This window comes from Penicillium verhagenii, assembly GCF_028828195.1.
Source record: "Penicillium verhagenii strain IBT 33310 chromosome Unknown utg000005l_segment0_segment0, whole genome shotgun sequence".
Classification (NCBI taxonomy): Eukaryota; Fungi; Ascomycota; class Eurotiomycetes; order Eurotiales; family Aspergillaceae; genus Penicillium; species Penicillium verhagenii.
The window spans coordinates 3,191,769-3,210,405 of record NW_026643169.1 but is presented as its reverse complement, the minus strand read 5'-3'; the positions used below and the strand labels follow the sequence as shown (position 1 = coordinate 3,210,405).

The 18,637-nt window shown below is 46.1% G+C and overlaps 4 protein-coding genes across 4 annotated transcripts; 3 read left to right on the top strand and 1 right to left on the bottom strand.

Annotated features, from left to right (window-relative positions):
* Positions 1–2,478: 2,478 nt before the first annotated feature.
* N7466_004716 (uncharacterized protein) lies at positions 2,479–4,000 on the bottom strand (the record flags this gene model as incomplete). The annotated part of the gene is made up of 4 exons (XM_057164113.1): positions 2,479–2,712; positions 2,789–2,825; positions 2,925–3,299; positions 3,660–4,000. The coding sequence occupies 4 exons, from the start codon at positions 3,998–4,000 to the stop codon at positions 2,479–2,481; spliced, it is 987 nt and encodes a 328-aa protein (XP_057022794.1).
* An 831-nt stretch (positions 4,001–4,831) lies between these two features.
* Positions 4,832–8,942, top strand: N7466_004715 (uncharacterized protein; the record flags this gene model as incomplete). The annotated part of the gene is made up of 3 exons (XM_057164112.1): positions 4,832–5,789; positions 5,861–7,937; positions 8,024–8,942. The coding sequence occupies 3 exons, from the start codon at positions 4,832–4,834 to the stop codon at positions 8,940–8,942; spliced, it is 3,954 nt and encodes a 1,317-aa protein (XP_057022793.1).
* A 501-nt stretch (positions 8,943–9,443) lies between these two features.
* Positions 9,444–11,060, top strand: N7466_004714 (uncharacterized protein; the record flags this gene model as incomplete). Its single annotated transcript, XM_057164111.1, has 1 exon — positions 9,444–11,060. One exon carries the CDS (start codon positions 9,444–9,446, stop codon positions 11,058–11,060), a length of 1,617 nt encoding a protein of 538 aa, XP_057022792.1.
* A 3,794-nt stretch (positions 11,061–14,854) lies between these two features.
* Positions 14,855–18,610, top strand: N7466_004713 (uncharacterized protein; the record flags this gene model as incomplete). The annotated part of the gene is made up of 10 exons (XM_057164110.1): positions 14,855–15,023; positions 15,089–15,496; positions 15,571–15,635; positions 15,710–15,926; positions 16,214–16,239; positions 16,312–16,409; positions 16,586–16,733; positions 16,786–16,902; positions 17,160–17,842; positions 17,893–18,610. 10 exons carry the CDS (start codon positions 14,855–14,857, stop codon positions 18,608–18,610), a joined length of 2,649 nt encoding a protein of 882 aa, XP_057022791.1.
* Between the last annotated feature and the right edge of the window lie 27 nt (positions 18,611–18,637).

Below are 18,637 nucleotides of genomic sequence, written 5' to 3'. Positions count from 1 at the left end.
AGTATAAGCCCTCTCTAGAGAGTCTAGTGAGTCTAGATCCAAAACTGTAGCTGTCTTATGCTTAATTTAGACTTGGTCGGCAATCGCTTCTTGCAACATTTGATGCGGTGTGCAGATATTGTGTGAAATGCTGAGTTCTCATTACGTTTCTATTTAAAAGAAAACTTCATCTAGAAGACACCAATTTGACCCACATCGCCATCCTCTGGACGACTACCCGACGGGAGTGCCTTGGGAACGTGCTGACAATGGTGGGGCGAAGTGGCCAATTGGACGAAGATAGTAATTGGAGCGAATGTTCGAAATTTCTTAACCATTTAAGGTTTCAGTATTGTTCATCTGAGTAACTATAAAGTAGTACTTCAGTATTCCAGACTCCCTATGTGCAAAATCTCTATCTATAATAAGCTCCTCTCAAACAACATCTTCCAACTTGAGAGGGTTTGGCACTTATCGCCCATAATTCTTTGCAGGAAGCGACCGTAGATCTCGCTCGAAGATCCCTGATCTAGTAAGGGGTGGCTGTGAAGGGCAATTGGTGTTTCGGACCCTCCGTCACCAACCAGACGCACATGTGTTGACACCATCCGCCACTAAACTCCATCTCAGTTGACCAACCACATAACACCTCGCGTTCCTGCCTCTCAACCCGTTTCTTCATGTGAAAAAGAAAATCTTATATAAGGTCGGTTGGACTTACCGCTGACAAAGCTTACAGGCTTGATCAACCGGTCGCCAGTTCAAATCGCACTCACGCTCGTCGTGCATTGATCAAATTTGCACTTCTAGTTCCGCGACACAATACAGATAGGCACACAGTTGGCCCTCAGATGAACCGCGATGCAGCACCTGGGCGGGAAAAAAAAAACTCAATAGATTGATAAGGAAGGAGTTGCCGGTTTGGATGTAGTGCAGAGCGGAAAAAATCCAAAAAAGAAATGCTAGTGGGGCGAGCCGGGATAATCGGCGATCTCACGATGACAATGTCAGACTGTAGTGAACCTCAGTCGTGCGCTCTCCCAACATTTGAACTGAGCTATCACCCCATATTAATTGATGTAATGTGCACCATGATACCTACCAGTTGCAATAAAACCAGAGTGCTATTCTTGTAAGGCTGGACGACGTTTTGAATATGTCCACGGATATTTGGCTCGTAACCAGTTGACCCCAGCTACATAGGAATTTTATATACATACCCTCTCATGATGTGGTCCAAACTAGTACCTTCAAGGAATTTGCACCTGGGCATCAAATACAGGAAAGTTTCCGAATGAATGTTAGCAATCGGATCCAAACCGCATCACTTCCAGTGCCCCGGTGTATGAAATACCGGGAAATTACTACTCTTGGGATTTTTAAGGCTTCAAATTCCGTTGCTACTACTGTATTTAGGTATGATACCGTATGAGTACTAGATATTATCTGAATACCGTTGATGTTACAGTATCTGAAACTCATAGACTGTCGGCATGGATACGAATGGAATATTAATGGAAGCAAATAGATGAGCACTGAGCCTCCAACGTTACCTGATGTACTTTAGTTCTACATACAACCTGTGGAAAGGATGTGAATGTTCCAGGGTTCTTAATGTTTACAGGTTATTCTCTCAGGTCTTCCAGAGTTGCGAGTGTATCTCTTTTACTCTTTTAAGATCTTCAGCAATATCACAGCATATTTAATAGGCAGAAGTAACAAAGAATTTATCAGTGAGTGAGTTGAAATTGATCTCGAATCGGGATCGAATTTTAGATCTCCTCGGTCAAGGTCAAAACAATTCTAGATATAGTATTATCCAAAAGTGGCAATCGTGCGAAATCGATTGCTTTGGCAAATTCTTGAAAATTCGACCGGGGTCGAAGATAGCCAAGTTCTGTTATTGATTCTGGCAAAGGTCCATCCATTCACAGCAATTTTGACGCACCATGCGCAGTCATTGTGATGGAATATCAGGGTTTATGATGGCTGACCGCCATTCCAGTCGCGATAGGATTTCAAGTCCAGCCTGTAAAGGGGAGACCTAATAATTTCAGGCATCTCTTTGATCGGTAAAACAGCCTTGGCCGTAGTCAGCAAGCGAAATCTGTCAGGACAAAGAGAGTGATTAGAAGATGGGGGCAGATCCAAACCGGTGGATCGCTGGAGATCTAGCGGCTCTTGGCGACATAGCGGGGCGCCCTTGCCAGCACGGCCCAGTATGTGGCCCTTGCAGTATTCTTCTATGTAGGGATAACTTACCGTATAAGTTGCCTTGAAAAAAAATTGACACTTGGACTGGATAATAAATCTGCCAGATGAATTAATAATCTTGTATTTGCTCCAAGTATTTGTATGCAGAACATATTAATGCGGTGAATATTGGATACTTCCTTTGATCCATGCCCTCTCATACTGCGACGGTACATAATAATATATGCATATGATGATATGGGCCATAAATCTCTCAATCATCATGTAGCTGGAATCTGGCCGGACTCATTCGCGGCCAATAAACTCCCAACTCAGCGCGCCACTGTTGGCCGCTTTATCCGGCATAACCCAGTCGCCAGATGCCATTATATCCGACCATCCATCAATTTCAGCTTGGGGGGACACAGGTGGCTGGCTGAATTCAGGTGCAGATGAAAAGCTAGTCTGGTTTGCTGCCGCTACCTCTCCCTCTATGGTGACCGCATCCTTTGCCAACACATGTTTCATCAGGAAAACGAGCTAAAACACACATCATGTCAGCATGTAATCTAAGGTGAAAATACCAAACATAGTATAAAATAGTGGGGCTCCTCACGTATTTTGATTTGCCTCCCTCCGTCGGCTGAAATTTCCTGTAAAGAAAGCCCGAATCAGCCACAACGCCCACCCCAATAGCCGATGACAACACCTGTCACAAAACAGCTAACTGGTTAGCAGAAAAGTCAACTTACATTTGCCCATCGGGCTGAAGCTGGCCTTGATAGGCGACCGTCAATAGTGGTGGCTGCTCAGTCCCCTTAGATTGCCCAATCCAATAGTCAATCACCATCTGAGACTCCTTTTTATCCGGCCCACTGACGGTCATTCCGCGGATGAGGTAAAAGGTCTTTTTCCTTTGCTGCACATCCATCATCATGAGCTCCAAGAAGGCCCTCGCTGCGGCTGTACACCGCGACCGGAGATCCCCGACAGTCTCATCAACTGGGACCACCAAAACGACGCGAATTGGGTAACCTTGGAGACGCACAGGAAGATAGGACAGTGAGACGAGGCTGATGGGGGTATTGCCGCTTGGTCCCGAGCCAGGTTGACCCTCTTCTTCACAGCTTGAATTCACACCTGTTACATTCTGACGAATTTTGGCTTCAATGTTCGACAGTGAGATCGATTGACTCCCCCGCCTTATATCTCGTATTTGTTGCGCCTGTGCAAGATATTTATTCTTTTGGCGGGTCTCTGGATCCATTGGGAGATCGCTAACTGTGACTTGTTGCTTAGTTAGCGTTGAGGAACCCGAAGAAGGGGAGGAAGACGGAGTATCTTATACATTTTTTTGGCTTTCCAGGGAAGCTTATTAGTAGTCGAGCGTATTCTCTTGAAGATGAAAGGTGAAGAAATAGCCCTCTGAAACTCGCTGTGAGTATGTCATTATGGAAATTCCAAGTTTGGAGATAGAAGACACATACCAGCCCTTCTTTCCTTGAGAAACGATAAAAACCGAGAGAGGAATTTGATCGGAAACAGACCCCTCTATAATTTCACCAGTACACGCGTCGATAATCACGCGACTTTCCCACTTCTCCTCAGGTAGTGGTGAATGGACGTAAGCGGATTTACGGCTAAGTAGTTGTGGCTTTGTCTGGTCAAAGAAGGATTGTGCAATTGCGAGACAGTTCGCTCGGACGTTAAGCTTTGGGGGCTGTTGAACATTGGGAAGGACGTGTAGAATGATACGGATGGGAGGTTTCAGCATGGAAACATCAAAATCGAGGGTGGAGGCCCCGACAGGTAAGTCTGTCGACGCCATGGCGTTTGAGTAAGATCGGCGTTGTCGAGGAAGTGTGGATCCAGCTCGTGGTGTGACGGTTACAGGTGCGGGGACAAGATGGGTTGTTTTGTTGTGAATGATCCATGTAAGTCGGGCCGATCCGTGCTGCAAATGTCCAAGTATGAGGGCTGTGTTTAACTAGCATGCTGACACCCCATGCTTTAGATCAATTGAAAGTTGAAACCGTTAAAAAAACATAAAATGAATACGTGACCCACAGCGAAGCAACTACTGGTAGTATACAAATAAACATCATCAGACGTACAGGTACTAATCAAACTAGCCCTTCCAAGTACATGGTACGTACTAAACAATCTGTTATTTTTTTTTGGCAGTGAATCGCTGTTTCACCAAGCCGGATAACCCCTGGCGTAGAATTAAATCGTCCAGTAAGATTGAAGGCTGAGGAGAAGCCGATTCCCGGCGAAAACTGTACGCACGTGCGGATGATTAAGGCAAAGGATCAGGTGGCATGGAATTCTACTGCATATTACTCCGATCCAGTCACCAAACATTTTCCCACCTTCACCTCGTCAAGAATGATATCCGATTCGGCAGATACCAAGACTTTCTCTCAGTTACACTCTCTGAAACTCGGATGAGCGAGTACGGGGAAGAGGGGAAAAGAATGGTAGAGGTACGCTGATATGGAAGAGGGCGGTAACGAACCCCCCGCAGTCTGACATGGGGTCCAACAGCTTAGATCAAAATATACCCGACTGTTGATATCGTGAAAAGGCTCGAGACTAAGCAGGAGACGCTTCTTCTGACCCGATCAATCTTTGGGAAGTGGGGCATGTCACATGTGGGATGTCAGACCCAGCGGAATACACAGTGGGGTGGATCTGCGCTATCGACGTGGAATACGTTGCCGCGCAGGAATTTCTTGATGAGGAGCACGAAGGACCGACCTTTGTGTCGCCAAATGATACCAACGATTACACATTGGGCAAAATATGCCAGCACAACGTCGTCATTGCTGTCCTACCTGACGGGGAGTATGGTACAGCCTCTGCGGCCAGCGTGGCAACAAACATGCTCAACAGCTTCCCCAACGTCAAAATCGGCCTTATGGTGGGCATTGGCGGGGGTGTACCTAGCGAGAGGCATGATATCCGCCTGGGGGATGTTGTCGTGAGTGCTTCTAGCGGTGGCAGTGGCGAGGGTGGTGTGTTTCAATATGACTTTGGCAAGTCAATCCAAGGCCAGGGATTTCAGTATACGCGATTTTTGAACCAGGCTCCGGCTACATTACGCACAGCAATAACGGGGATTCGAGCTCAGTACAAGAGAAAAGGACATCAACTCGAGGAGGCTGTGAATGGATTGATCGATCGGAATCAACGACTTAGCAAGGAGTTCAGACGACCACCCCCATATACCGACAAACTATTCAAACCTGAGATAGTTTGCTATACTGATTCCTCTAACATCATATTGCGGCCTGAGCGATCCAAACAGGAAGACAACCCTGCTGTCCATTACGGTTTGATTGCTTCCGCCAATCAACTGATGAAAGATGCATTGATTCGGGATAGACTTGCAGCGGAGAAGAACGTTCTCTGTTTTGAAATGGAAGCCGCAGGGCTGATGAATCAATTTCCATGTCTTGTCATTCGGGGCATCTGTGACTACTCAGATTCGCATAAGAATAAGGTATGGCAAGGTTACGCAGCGATGGTGGCCGCTGCATTTGCCAAAGACATTTTACGCAGGGTCTCTCCGAGTAGAATTGAAGCGGAGGTAAGGATCAAGGACCTTCTATCTGGTTTGTCAACCTTGATTTAATCTCTTCTAAGACAAGCGACGAACTCTAACTCATGTTTTTCTAAATTATAGGCCTTCAAGATATTGCAGAAGCACATAGGAGTATTGCACAGGAACACCTTGAGGTACAGAAAGATATAGCCCAGCAGACGTGGTCTAAACAAAATACAGAATGCCTTCAGCTCTTTCGTCTTACTGCCCATACAGGGAGTACGGATACCACATATGAGTGGTATAAAGATCGTGTTGGAGCTAGGGCCGAGGGCACCTGCAAATGGTTCCTAGAGCATAAGAATTTCCAAATGTGGGCAGCACAGGATTCTGGTCTATTATTGGTCTCGGCAGACCCAGGCTGTGGCAAGTCCGTCTTGGCCAAGTACCTTATTGACGACATATTACCGCATTCCAACTCAGCAACCATTTGCTACTTCTTCTTTAAAGACCATGACCAGAACACTATCCGCCAAGCCCTGTGTGCGTTACTACACCAACTCTTCTCAAAGAAAGTAAATCTGATCAAGCATGCTATGGAAGAGTTCCAAAAAAATGGGCAAGGCCTAATCAATTCGACAAATTCACTCTGGACTGTTCTGAGAAATTCCCTGGAAGATGCCGAAGCTGGATCTGTGGTCCTAGTTCTTGACGCCCTGGATGAGTGTACCGAGTCAGATTTTGAAGATTTGATCCGGAATGTGAAAGGACAATTCCGCCGTGGACAGTCAAAAACATTGAAATGCCTTTTGACAAGCCGCCCATACGAGCAAATAACGGATAAATTCAGGGGCCTGCTGAGTGATTTCCCCTATATACGAATACCAGGAGAAGATGAATCAGAAAAAATCGCCCAAGAAGTACGCCATGTCATCCAATACCGAGTTGACGAGCTGGCCAGAGAGAAAGGACTACCAGACAAAGTCGTACGTCACCTGATTGATAGATTACTCAGAGTCACACATCGTACATACCTCTGGGTATATCTCGTGTTTGACTATTTGAAGTCCAACCAGTTCAAAAAGACTCCTAATGGAATTGATCGCATGATTGAAACTCTCCCGTCAAATGTCAACGAGGCATACGAGCAGATTCTCAACCGATCTAGAGACCAAGCGATGGTTCGAAGAGCTTTAAGGATTATGTTAGCAGCAAGCCGCCCATTAACGATACCTGAGATGAACATCGCCTTAAACATTAATGGCTCATCAAAATCCTTCCATGACCTTGATCTGGAGAACGAAGAGGACTTTAAATCCCACCTGAGAACGGGGTGTGGGCTTTTCGTTTCAATCCATTACGACAGGATTTACTTCCTTCATCAAACTGCTAGAGAATTTCTGGTCACAAATACCATCAAAACAGGGCTTCCATCGGCCTTATCTTGGCAAGGTTCCATTGATAGCAAAAGCGCACACAAAACTCTTGCAGAGGTCTGTGTGGTCTATCTCAACTTCTTCAATAGGCTCACTGCATCTGCCCATGGAAAGGAAGATCCTATTCCACACCATTTTAAGGAGTACGCCTCGAATAATTGGGGTTCTCATTTCTATAAGGCCTACATTAGATCAGGAGCTGATCTAGTTCCTCTTGCCTTAAACATATGCAGTCCGGATTCAAGGAGCTGGCTGGTTTGGTACAAAATTTACTCAAGGACCACATGGCACTCAATACTGGAGGGTTTCACTGCCATCATGATATCTTCTTATTTTGGGCTTGAGGCTGTTGTGGAGGAACTACTACTTGAGAAAGATCCGGATATCGAGTCGAGAGATAATACATATGACCGAACACCCATCAGTTGGGCGGCGTATGGCGGACATGAGATTATTGTCAGGCTTCTAATCCAGAGGGGTGCGGTTTATGACTCCCGGGATAAGCTTGGTCGAACACCTCTATCACTGGCTGCAGAGGGCGGACACGAGACTGTTGTCAGATTACTACTCGACAGGGCTGTGATTTCTGACTCTCGTGATGGGAATGGTCGAACACCTCTATCCTTCGCTGTAGCGTCTGGGCATGAGAATATAGTCAGATTGTTACTCGATCGAGGTGTGGTATTTGACTCTCAAGATGAGGACGGTCGAACGCCTCTATCCTTTGCCGCAGAGTACGGACGCGAAAATATTGTCGAATTACTACTTGAGAAGGATGTCAAGTATGACTGTCAAGATTATCGTGGTCGAACACCCCTTTTCTTGGCTGCGAGGATCGGAAATGAGAATATTGTCAGGTGGCTGCGAGGATCGGAAATGAGAATATTGTCAGGTGGCTGCTCGATAAGGGTGCGGTAAACGACTCCCAGGATCAGAATGGCCACACACCCATATTTCTGGCTGCAGGGTTAGGCCATGAGAGTGTTGCCAAACTGCTACTCGAGAAGGGTGTGGTGTATGATTCTCAAGATAAGCAAGGTCGAACCCCTCTATCCGTGGCTGTGGAGTACGGACGAGAGACGATGGTCAGATTGTTACTAGACAAAGGTGTATCGTGCGACACTCAGGATGAAACTGGCTGGACACCCCTACATTTGGCTGCAGAACGCGGATATGAAACTATTGTCAGATTGCTACTGGACAAGGGTGTTGAGATTGACTCAAAAGACGCACAATATGGCCAAACGCCCCTCTTCTTGGCTGCCAGAAACGGATATTTTAATGTTTCTAGGCTGCTATTTGATAAGGGTGCTGCTATTGAGTCCCAAGATAGATGCTTTGGCTCAACGCCCCTGTCACGGGCTGCAGAGAACGGACACGAGAATATTGTGAAGCTACTGGTCAAGAGAGGCGCCAACACCGAATCCAAGGATAGAATGGCTGGACGAACGCCTCTTCTTTGGGCTGCAAATAATGGGCACAACGGCAGCGTGCAGGTTTTACTCGAGAACGGCGCAGTCCTTCAGTCCCAGGATCGCGATGGTCTGACTCCCCTTTGCTTAGCTGCACGTAGTGGGCACGAGAAGACTGTCCAGCTCCTTGTTGAAAGAGGCGCGATAATTGACTGGAAGGGAGCCTATGGCCGAACACCCATTTACTGGGCTGCTCACAAAGGCCACAGGAATATTGTGAAGCTACTACTGTCAAAGATCGCCGCATTTGACCTTGGTGGCACAGGTGGCACAGGTGGCTCTGCGGCTATGAGTGCTGAATTGCAGGGTAATTGAACATTGAATGATCAACGGTGATCCTTAAACTTGATACATAGATGCTACATGCGATTTTAGATCAGTAATTTATCGCTTTCGTGGTCCTTGCTCTTGTTTTACTGGGGAGGGGTTGACTCAAAGTAGTATTCGGCCTCCATGCTGGCTGTATGTGACTGGTTAAGCTGATAATTGACCCCACAAGTCTCCCACCAACTTTCCAGAGAATGAGGCCTAGTTGTTAGTACCAAGGGGGGCCGTCGACTAATTTCAAGGATTCTATTGGTCGGGCCCAAAAATGGCGTATTTGTTTTCGTATTAGTCTTAGTGCGTTCCGAGCCGCGACAGTGTTAGTGCATCCTTCACCTCCACTAACATTGCATTAATTTTGTCCGTTTAAGCGCTAAATATGATTGAATCATGTGTCGGTTGCAAAGCGTGCGAACCTGAGTCTCACAGAGTTGAATACGTGATGATGTGTCCCGCAATCTCGTCTCAAGGTCGGACCTTTCATTCGCTAACATGGCCGACACCTACCCTTTAGTGATCGTCCTGGTCATAGGTATAATCACAGTGCTCTATATGAGCAAGAAGAGAAGCCATGGCGATAAACCAGAAAAAAAACCACTCCTTAAACTTCCCCTCATCGGTGATCTTCATAGCTCGCCTATCGGAAAGCCCCTTGAAAACTGGGACGCCTGGGCGAAAGAAAATGGCCCGATTGCAGTCCCTAGGCTATTTGGAATCATCCCTATCGTCGTTCTGAATTCGCTCGAGGCTGTGACGGAGCTGTTCAGTCGTCGCAGCCAATGGTACAGTAACCGACCGGCTTCAGTGAGCATGGAGATGATTACAGATGCCAAATCAGGACAATCCAGGTTCACCCTGATGCACGACTATGATGATAATCTCAAATTGCACCATCGAATTCTCTCCCCAAGTCTGGGTGCCCCTGCTGCTCCAAGCTACCAGCCTTTGATGGAGCTCGAATCCAAGCAATTGCTATTCGATCTCTGCAACCTTGCAAGAAAATCCCCCGAAGGCATCAGCACTGGAACAGTATACCCGCTTCTGGAGCGGACCCAATCCAGCATAATTCTGGCCCTGCATTATGGAATCCGTATCTCGAATCCCGAGGTGAAGATCCTACACGAAGTCATCAATGTTCAAACCCAAGTCACCCATCTTGCCGCCAACCCAGCTCTCCCAGACATAATCCCGCCACTCCGAAACCTACCCGCAATCATATCGCCCTGGAAGCGCTCAGCCGACAGGCTCTACGCCACACAAGTAGACCTGTACATGCGTCTCCTGGATCAAGGCAAAGCGTCGGCGGGCTGGAACGCGACAAAACAAGCAATCGCCACAGCGAAAAAGTATTCCGAAGACGGGATCCAAGACCTGGATCTTGCATTTACGCTCGCGACATCCATCCAAGGCGGCATGGAGACATCACCACGCCAGCTGCTGTGGCTTTTTGTCGCTGCATTGCACAGCCCGGCTTTTCTGATAAAGGCGCATGCTGTTCTTGATGAAGTTGTCGGGCGCGAGCGACTTCCTCTCTTCTCCGATCGGGCGGATCTCGCCTTTATTGATGCTGTCGCGTGCGAGCTTTTTCGATGGAGGCCCATTTCGCCGGGCTCCATCCCGCGTCGGGCTGATAAGGAGGACGATTACAATGGCGTGAAGATTAAGAGGGGTTGGACTGTCATGGCGAACGCGTGGGCTATTGGCCGCGATGAAAAAGTCTTCGATCCTGTCCTGGGCAACACACAGGACTTTGTGCCGGAGAGATGGCTGCGACGAGATGAGAGCAGAAATGAGAGGCTACGGACAGATCTTCCATTGCCAGTTTTTGGGCAAGGTCGCCGTATTTGTCAAGGGAAGAGGGTTGCGATGGATGGGACCTTTATGCAGATTGCTTCTTTGTTGTGGGCATTTGAGGTCGAGGTTGTTGAGGGAGAAGTGGTGGATCCGTGGGCGATGGATGTTGCGGGTTTCATGACGATGCCGAGGGAGGTCAAGTTCAAGCTCAAGCCGCGGGGTGATTGGGTTGTGGATGTCATAAAAAGAGAGTGGGAGTCGGCTGAGAAAAGTTTAGGGAAAGTAATGGGTGCAGTAAATGATGTTGAGAAATGATGACAGTGACAGCTGGCATGTTTACAATAAGTCTTTTTTCATTTTGTCTTATGCACATTTCAAGGGCATTTCTTCTACATGTTCAGAAGATTGTATTTGAGCCTGAAATAAAGTGAATACAAATTTCAATTGTTTTTGTATTCTCGGCCATTTGAAATGGAAATCAGAACCAAAATATGCAAAACGCAAAGAGCTCAACTCTTCATCCATCCACGATTTTGCCCAGGTGACAATGTCCGCATCAAGGAACTCACTCCGCATAGAGAGTTTCGCAGAGAAGACTATTGCCCTTGGGCTTGAGGCGTGTTAGATGGACTCTTTTCTTCGGTGATCCTGAGTCGGGCGGGTTCAAGAGCTTGTAGGAGGCTTCTCCACTGCAATCGAATGATCTAAAAAATGTTAACTAAGACTGAATTTGAAGTGGGATGATGTTCAAGGTAGGCACTTACTTGAAGAAAGAGCATCGGTAATAATCTTCTGCGGGTCTGAAATCCAACCAATTGAGGTACAAAGCTCTTTCTAATGGTTGACATACACCAGTTTCAAACTTATACCCCGCTGTGTGACTCCCAAACAAGACCGGGACGTTGATATGTACCTCATACTACTAATGAGTGAGCATTATGCCAGATATGCTGTTGATCTATTTGGAACGCACCTGTGGAGCCTTTTCTTCGGCCAAAGATAGAGAAACGATTCCAAGAGCTGTGATAATAGAGAATTTCATCGTGTCTTGATACTAGATCCGCGCTTCGGGATAGTGGCAGGTTTGTTAGAAAGATGTTCGAACCAGGATACGGCAAGCCTTTACATGTTCGGAATGTTTCAAATTATGATTCCCATTCCAGGAGTCTCATCTCCTTGATTCAATCTTGAAAAGTTGACAAGGGTCCACACTGGAACTTATATTGAGCTACATTCTCTCACCCTTGCATAGTAAATATGACTAATTTATCACTCTTTACAATATTGATATTTGTATTTTCTACCATGGGCCCTGTCTCTGCATTACCATCAATTTATCTTCCAATGTGATCTTAACGTCCATGTTCATTTACATTCTTAACGATTCATCATTGTATCTACTATGTAGCTCTTGGGTTGTCTTAAAAAGGAATAAGTATATGAGATAAAACAATTACTTATCCCTTGATGGATGCTCATAAAGCCGTCCCCTAATATGACATCCTTATTGTGTAGATTTACGCTATCCATGGATCTGTGTCTGTCTCTCTTCCTTCCTTCCTTCCTTCCTTCCTTCCTTCCTTCTTTCCTTCCTCTCCTCTCCTAGGGACCTTCCCTGGCTTCCACCTCACAATGCTTTCAGTCTTGGTAGTGATTCAGCGCTCTTACAAGAAGTGAGTTCACCGAAGGCATCACTCGAGCCGTCGAAGAGCGGCAGGCAGTTCATACCAATGCATTTGCTGTCACGATTTATCGGGAGGAAAATACAAGATCACCCGGCAGTCCTCAAAATTTTCCGAGATACTCTCTGCAGCAGACGAGAGCACTCCAAGAGCGCTTTGTTCGCCCGGTATCTCGTTACTAGAAAACTACGATCCGAAATCGTTCGAGACAAGGAAGATGTTCGCAGATTTATCGAGTTTGCCGAGGTGATACAAAACATGCGCGCCCAGAGCTCCGTCACCAAACCATCGCACTGCTTGTGAGAGGGATCCTCTTCGATCCGTATACCATTCGTTGGTCATCCCTTTTATGGATTTGGCAGCAAGGCAGGAGTTCAAGCTGGCAGTTAAGACTGCGTGGGATGCCCTGGATCAAGAGAAAATTGACAATTAATTCCTTTCTCTACCACGACGCGTCGAGGCAGTTCGCGAAGCTCGTGGATGGTACACAAAGTACTAATTATTGAATACGGAATTTCCGCATATGCCCCTTGGATGTTGGGTAACAGCCGCGCTCCTGATTACGGTGATATCAAAATCGGTTTCGTCGCTGTGCCGTCTAACCTTTCGCATGATGACTTCGACGTAATTGAGGATGTCCATTTTCACAACGGCCGTTGTGCAGATTGTTGTTTCGATTTTCGGAATGTGGGTAAATTGTTGCGATACGGGGTGGAACGGAGAAAAATCGGTTGGAACAGAGATCCGGAGACTGGTGTGAAAGTTACCATTGTATCAACATTACATGTATGACTGTTTTATGCGGATTCCGACGACGAGTTTGTACAACATTATGTAATCTAGCTATTAGAGCTGGAGTTGGGACTTCTTTCCCCTCTTCCCTTTTCAACCCACAATATCATCGTTTTCATCCACAGTTTCTTTTACTCCGTGTGTTCGTCTCTCGAACCATCTGTTGTTGTTTTGTTTGTTTGTTTTGGTAGTCTGTCACCGTCCCCTACTTCCATGGGCCATGGGCCAAGCAGGTCATCCTTACGCGAATGAATACAGAATGGGAAGGCAACACCATCTTGAGACGTATTTACGTACCCGAGACCTAAGGTGGCGATCCAATTTTCCCTGTAACCCCATTTCGGTATTTCCAGGCTCGAGATAATGGCGTTGGTCAATTTTAAACCAACACTTGGTTGAGCGTGTTGACTTGTTTGGAGTATCAATTGCCAAGACCGAGCCCACTCTCCCACGAAGATTAACCGGAAGACCGACAAGAAAGTAGTCGTAGGTATAGTTGTACCTTTCAGGGAACATGCGGGAATGAGAAAGCTTGGTGGGAAACAGTAGTGGTTTCCCTACAAATTGTTTGTCGTTGTCTGGAAGGCTCAGTTCACCGTCGAGAAGAAATAACTTTCGTTGGAAAAACGCAGCTTGGAACAACCAAATAATACCCACTGCAATCACTGTTGCCAGTAGAGTTAAAATCGTGACAGGCAAGACAATGAACCATTTAATTCGATAAGATTGATAGAGGATGGCGGCCATTGTAAGATGACAGTAGTTTTTGAGGCCATTGCCTGTATCAGCCCGTGGCAGAAAATATATGGACAAGATACCACAGAAGCCTGCGATAGCCGAAAGGTCGGCCAGGCAAATCATTCTGGACTGTAAAAGAAGATTCCAAGGTTTGATTGAAAGGAAAAAAAGAGAATATTGGCTCTGTGGCAAGTATTGTTGTTTTCTCTTCAATGTTTGCTGTCGTAGAGCAATATGTTCAAAATGGCCCAATATTTATAACAATTTTTGCTGAAATTTGATCAAACGGGACTTAGAAAGGAATACATCTTGCTTCGCATAGTTACATAGATTGACCTACGAAGTATTAGGATACACATTGAGGTGCCAGCTGCATAATGCATCATGCTCCTGCTGCTTTCGGGGAAATTGAATTCGCCAATGACACCCACAAGTCTCAATGATCTTCACGCCACTTTACTGCTCATCACAACTTCGGCTTCACACCATCCTTTCTAAAAATTATTCAAATCAGAAATCACGACCGAAATTTTGAGCGGCTAGGTCGGTTTCGCAAATAATCGTGGAGGGTGGGCTTGCGAAATCACCCGAGAGAATGCGAGTTTCTGAATCGACTAGGCTTCACCTCAATCACATGGTGCATGCGTGTGACAATCACAGTACATTCAAAGCTGAACAGCGCCATTGAGAGAGAGACATCCAATCAATCGACAAATGCAATGTTGGTCTTGGACGTAAATTTCGCTGAACACATCAATATTAGTATTTATTCTCTCCTCGTCTCACGGTTCAAAGAAGGAACGAACTTCTCAGAATTATCGATTCATATCAAATTGAACCTTTGAATCATACCTTATATGTTCGATTCCTTCGAAGAAACCTTGGCCTGAGATCACAATGTCTCCCAACGAAAAGATGAACAAGCCTTTTGTTCAAGTCACGGTCATCGGAGCTGGTTTTTCGGGTTTGGCAATGGCTTGTCAACTGAAAAAACAGCTCAAGTGCGAGGACTTGGTAATATATGACCAGATGCCGCAGCCCGGAGGAACATGGTGGTCCAATCAGTGTAAGAATTGAATAAGGCTTCTCATTACTTTGAAGTTTGCGGTATTGACGCTCACTGTCGGAAAGATCCAGGATGTGGAGTGGATATCCCCGCCGTCTTCTATAGCCTCTCTTTTGCCCCGAATCCTCATTTCTCGAAAGTCTTTCCAAAACAGACTGAGATTCTGGGTTATTTCAACCATGTTGCAGCCAAACACGATGTGGCTCGTCACATTGTATGTCACGTTCAGTGGGAAGAGGGTTGCTGGAATGAAGAAACCAGCACTTGGGTAGTCCGCCTGCGAGATTTGTCATCCGGCGTCTGCTTTGAGCAAGAGTGCAAGATCCTTATCTCTGCGGTAGGAGGTTTATCCATCCCAAATGTGATCAATATTGAGGGTGCAGAATCATTCCAAGGGAATATTGTTCATACAGCGCAGTGGAATCGCGACATTTGCCTTCGTGACAAAGATGTCGTGGTCATTGGTAATGGATGTAAGGCGACCTCCAGTAAAAATGCCAATTCTTCGACCATGATGATGGCTAATATCTGGACATATGATATACAGCGTCTGCTTCTCAACTTATCCCATCAGTTGCCCATGAGACGAAATCAATCACTCAGTTCATGCGAGTCAGTCATCAACATTTGAACTTGGATATGTACTACATACCCATAGATGGATTTGCTGACTTGATTATGTACAGACCCCACAGCATTACATGCCAAGTGAGAACCAGGGGATTGCTCCATTGCTGAGAAAGGTCTTCCAGTACATTCCCTCACTTTTATGGTTATTGCGTGCCGCCGTTTTTGCGTACCTCGAAACTTCCGGCCCCCAGTTTAATATTACCGGTAAAGGCGAGACTCTCCGCAAAAAGGCATCGGAAACCAGCAGCCAATATATCAAAGCTAATTCACCAGGTATAATCACTCGTTATATATTCATCTATGTCTTCTGCTGACCAAGTTTCAATATTGACCACAGAGGAATATTGGCCACTCCTTATCCCTGCCTTTGACATGGGGTGCAAGGTAAGATACAGAACCTTAGGCGGATCCTCCTCAATTTCGAGACTTCTAATCAATAGCATATTAGAGACGAGTATTTGACAACGATAATTACATCCCATGCCTTCGCCGAGAAAATGTTCATTTAACCGCAGATCCCATAGTGGCTATTCAGGCTCGTTCAGTGCTAACGAGATCAGGCAAAACGTATCCGGCTGATATGATTGTAAGCACTACCCACACATTCTGTACGAATGTACCTTCGGAATTTTAATTAATTAATTTGACGATGTATTAGATCTTGGCGACCGGGTTTGCGACAGCTCAATTTGATGTTAAACTCTTTGGACGGAAGGGAATCTCGCGACAAGATCACTGGAATGGATTTGGAAGCAAGTCAGCCTTCAAGACAGTCGCAATGGCCAATTTTCCAAATTTCTTTTATATATTGGGACCACATTCAGGTCGAGGTCATACATCGACTATATTTGCTGCGGAGAGATAAATTACAACATTTGAATGTTGATCCTTTATATAGTCTAGCTTTGACATGATTGACTGACCCCTTCTAGCTTCGTTCATTTGGTTATTCGAGCCATAAAAGATGTTATCGACGGCCGTGCCAAGTCTGTTGAGATTAGAGACTCTAGTGAGAGGGCTTTCCACGAGAACATCGTGAATGCTCTGGATAAAACAGTTTATAGTGGTGGATGTGGAAGTGTAAGCTTATAGCCAAAAGTCTTCATCCAGCTGACTAATGAGGTTTCGACAGTGGTACATTGACAAACAAACCGGAAAGAATTGGTTTATTTACCCCTGGGACTCCTTCACTATGTGGTACTCTACACACATTGAAGGAATGGAAGATTGGGCTTACGAGAAGGGCGATGTAGTCAATTACAAGTATAACTACACGATCCTCCTGATCACGGCTCTCCTGGCTTGTCTTCACATGAAAACGCTGATAGGATGTGCATACTAGGGTGACCAAAGGGTTTCCTCACCTCTTTTTTGGCAAATTATCAAGCAATAAAAATTATTATTATTCAACCACCAATCTATATAAGACGCGTCACCTTAACGGGGAAAGTGGCATCCAACGGTGCAATAAGGACGTACACAAGACCCACTCTAACGGAAGACCAGGGCGAAGATCCTCAGCAGTGGCCGTACGCCTACATGATCAGCATACCCAAATTTCTTTGGTTCACACGAAATGCTGTATCATGGTGGCTGTTGTACAATCAATCGCGCGAACTTGATGCTATGGTGATGGAGGTGAACAATTCGTTTGGTGAACGAAAAGCGGCCTTCTTCAGGCTCACTGCGGGCAGTGCTGAGGCAAATATGAAGGACAGTGCAGGGACCATCGACACCGTTCCGTGTCAGACTGCCAATAAGTCGCAAAGTGTGAGATTTCTTGATTCGGTTTCCAAATTCAAGATGTACAAGGCAGAATGGGACAAGGATTTCTTTCTTTCTCCATTTGAAAAAGTGGAAGGATATTTTACAACTACTTGCAGTGATCCATGCAATCCCATGTCGGGCACCAAGGGGCCACTGCACACCAATACGACGCTCTATTCGCCCGATGGCCGACCTAAGATTATCAGTCGGCTGTACTCTTGGGGGGAGCCACTAGACCCACTACGCGCAGACCCGTGGCAGCTGATGCGATTCATCTGCCGGTGGGGCTATATCGGTGCTCTTTCAAAGCCACGCATTATCTATGAGGCACTTCGTGTTCGCTTTCGGGGGAACCTCACCTATCTCCGTAAGCCAGAAGTGAAAAATCCGAATATTCCAAGAGAGGAAACTGATATTGAGCGGTAAGCATCACAACTGGCTACATTTTACTAGGTAACTGATATCTCTACAGCTTCCTAGAACAATTCTTCCGTCTTTTCCTCGCTCACGCTGTCGCTCACTATCCAAAGCCTCTGAAGGTTGTATACGAGCCATCGAAGTCCCACTGGCTTTTGCCTGAGACGTTTCAGTCCCCTTCCTCACAGTCCGGTGTTGGAGCAGAAGTGATCATTCGTGTTTTAAGCCCAGCTTTCTACACTAATATCCTTCAATATGAGGAACCATCTGCAGGCCTTAATAAAGAGCTTAGCCCATTCTCGTTAGCAGCAGATCCACACTCTCAATATCTCTGGACTTCCGACCATGGCCTGCTAGATGATATTTGCTTATCTATCAGTGTGTGGCCCGGGGCCACAGTACCCGGGGCCACCTCTACCCCCATTTCGCGACTTCACCGAATCACACAGTCTCTGATACTCTTTCTTCGCAAAAACCATGCACCCACTTTCATGGACAAATTTGTGGAGTTCTATCTGGATCCATCTCAGAAAAGAGCCTACCAGACGGCCACTGTCAGGTATCTTCTGACGGAGAGATACACGTTCGGTTCCGGTAGATTGCTGGGTCTCTATGAGCATTCAGCAATTATACTTGGCATGTGGACAGTAATTTACATCGGAACCCTCGTTGCTCAATTTCCGGGGTCTGTGGTGCTAGAGAGGATACAGATAGTCACTGGAATTTGTGCTGTTTTCTTTGGAGGAGCTGTTCGCATGAGAAACGCTCTGTAGAGGGTGGCTTGCATGAATGAACAAATG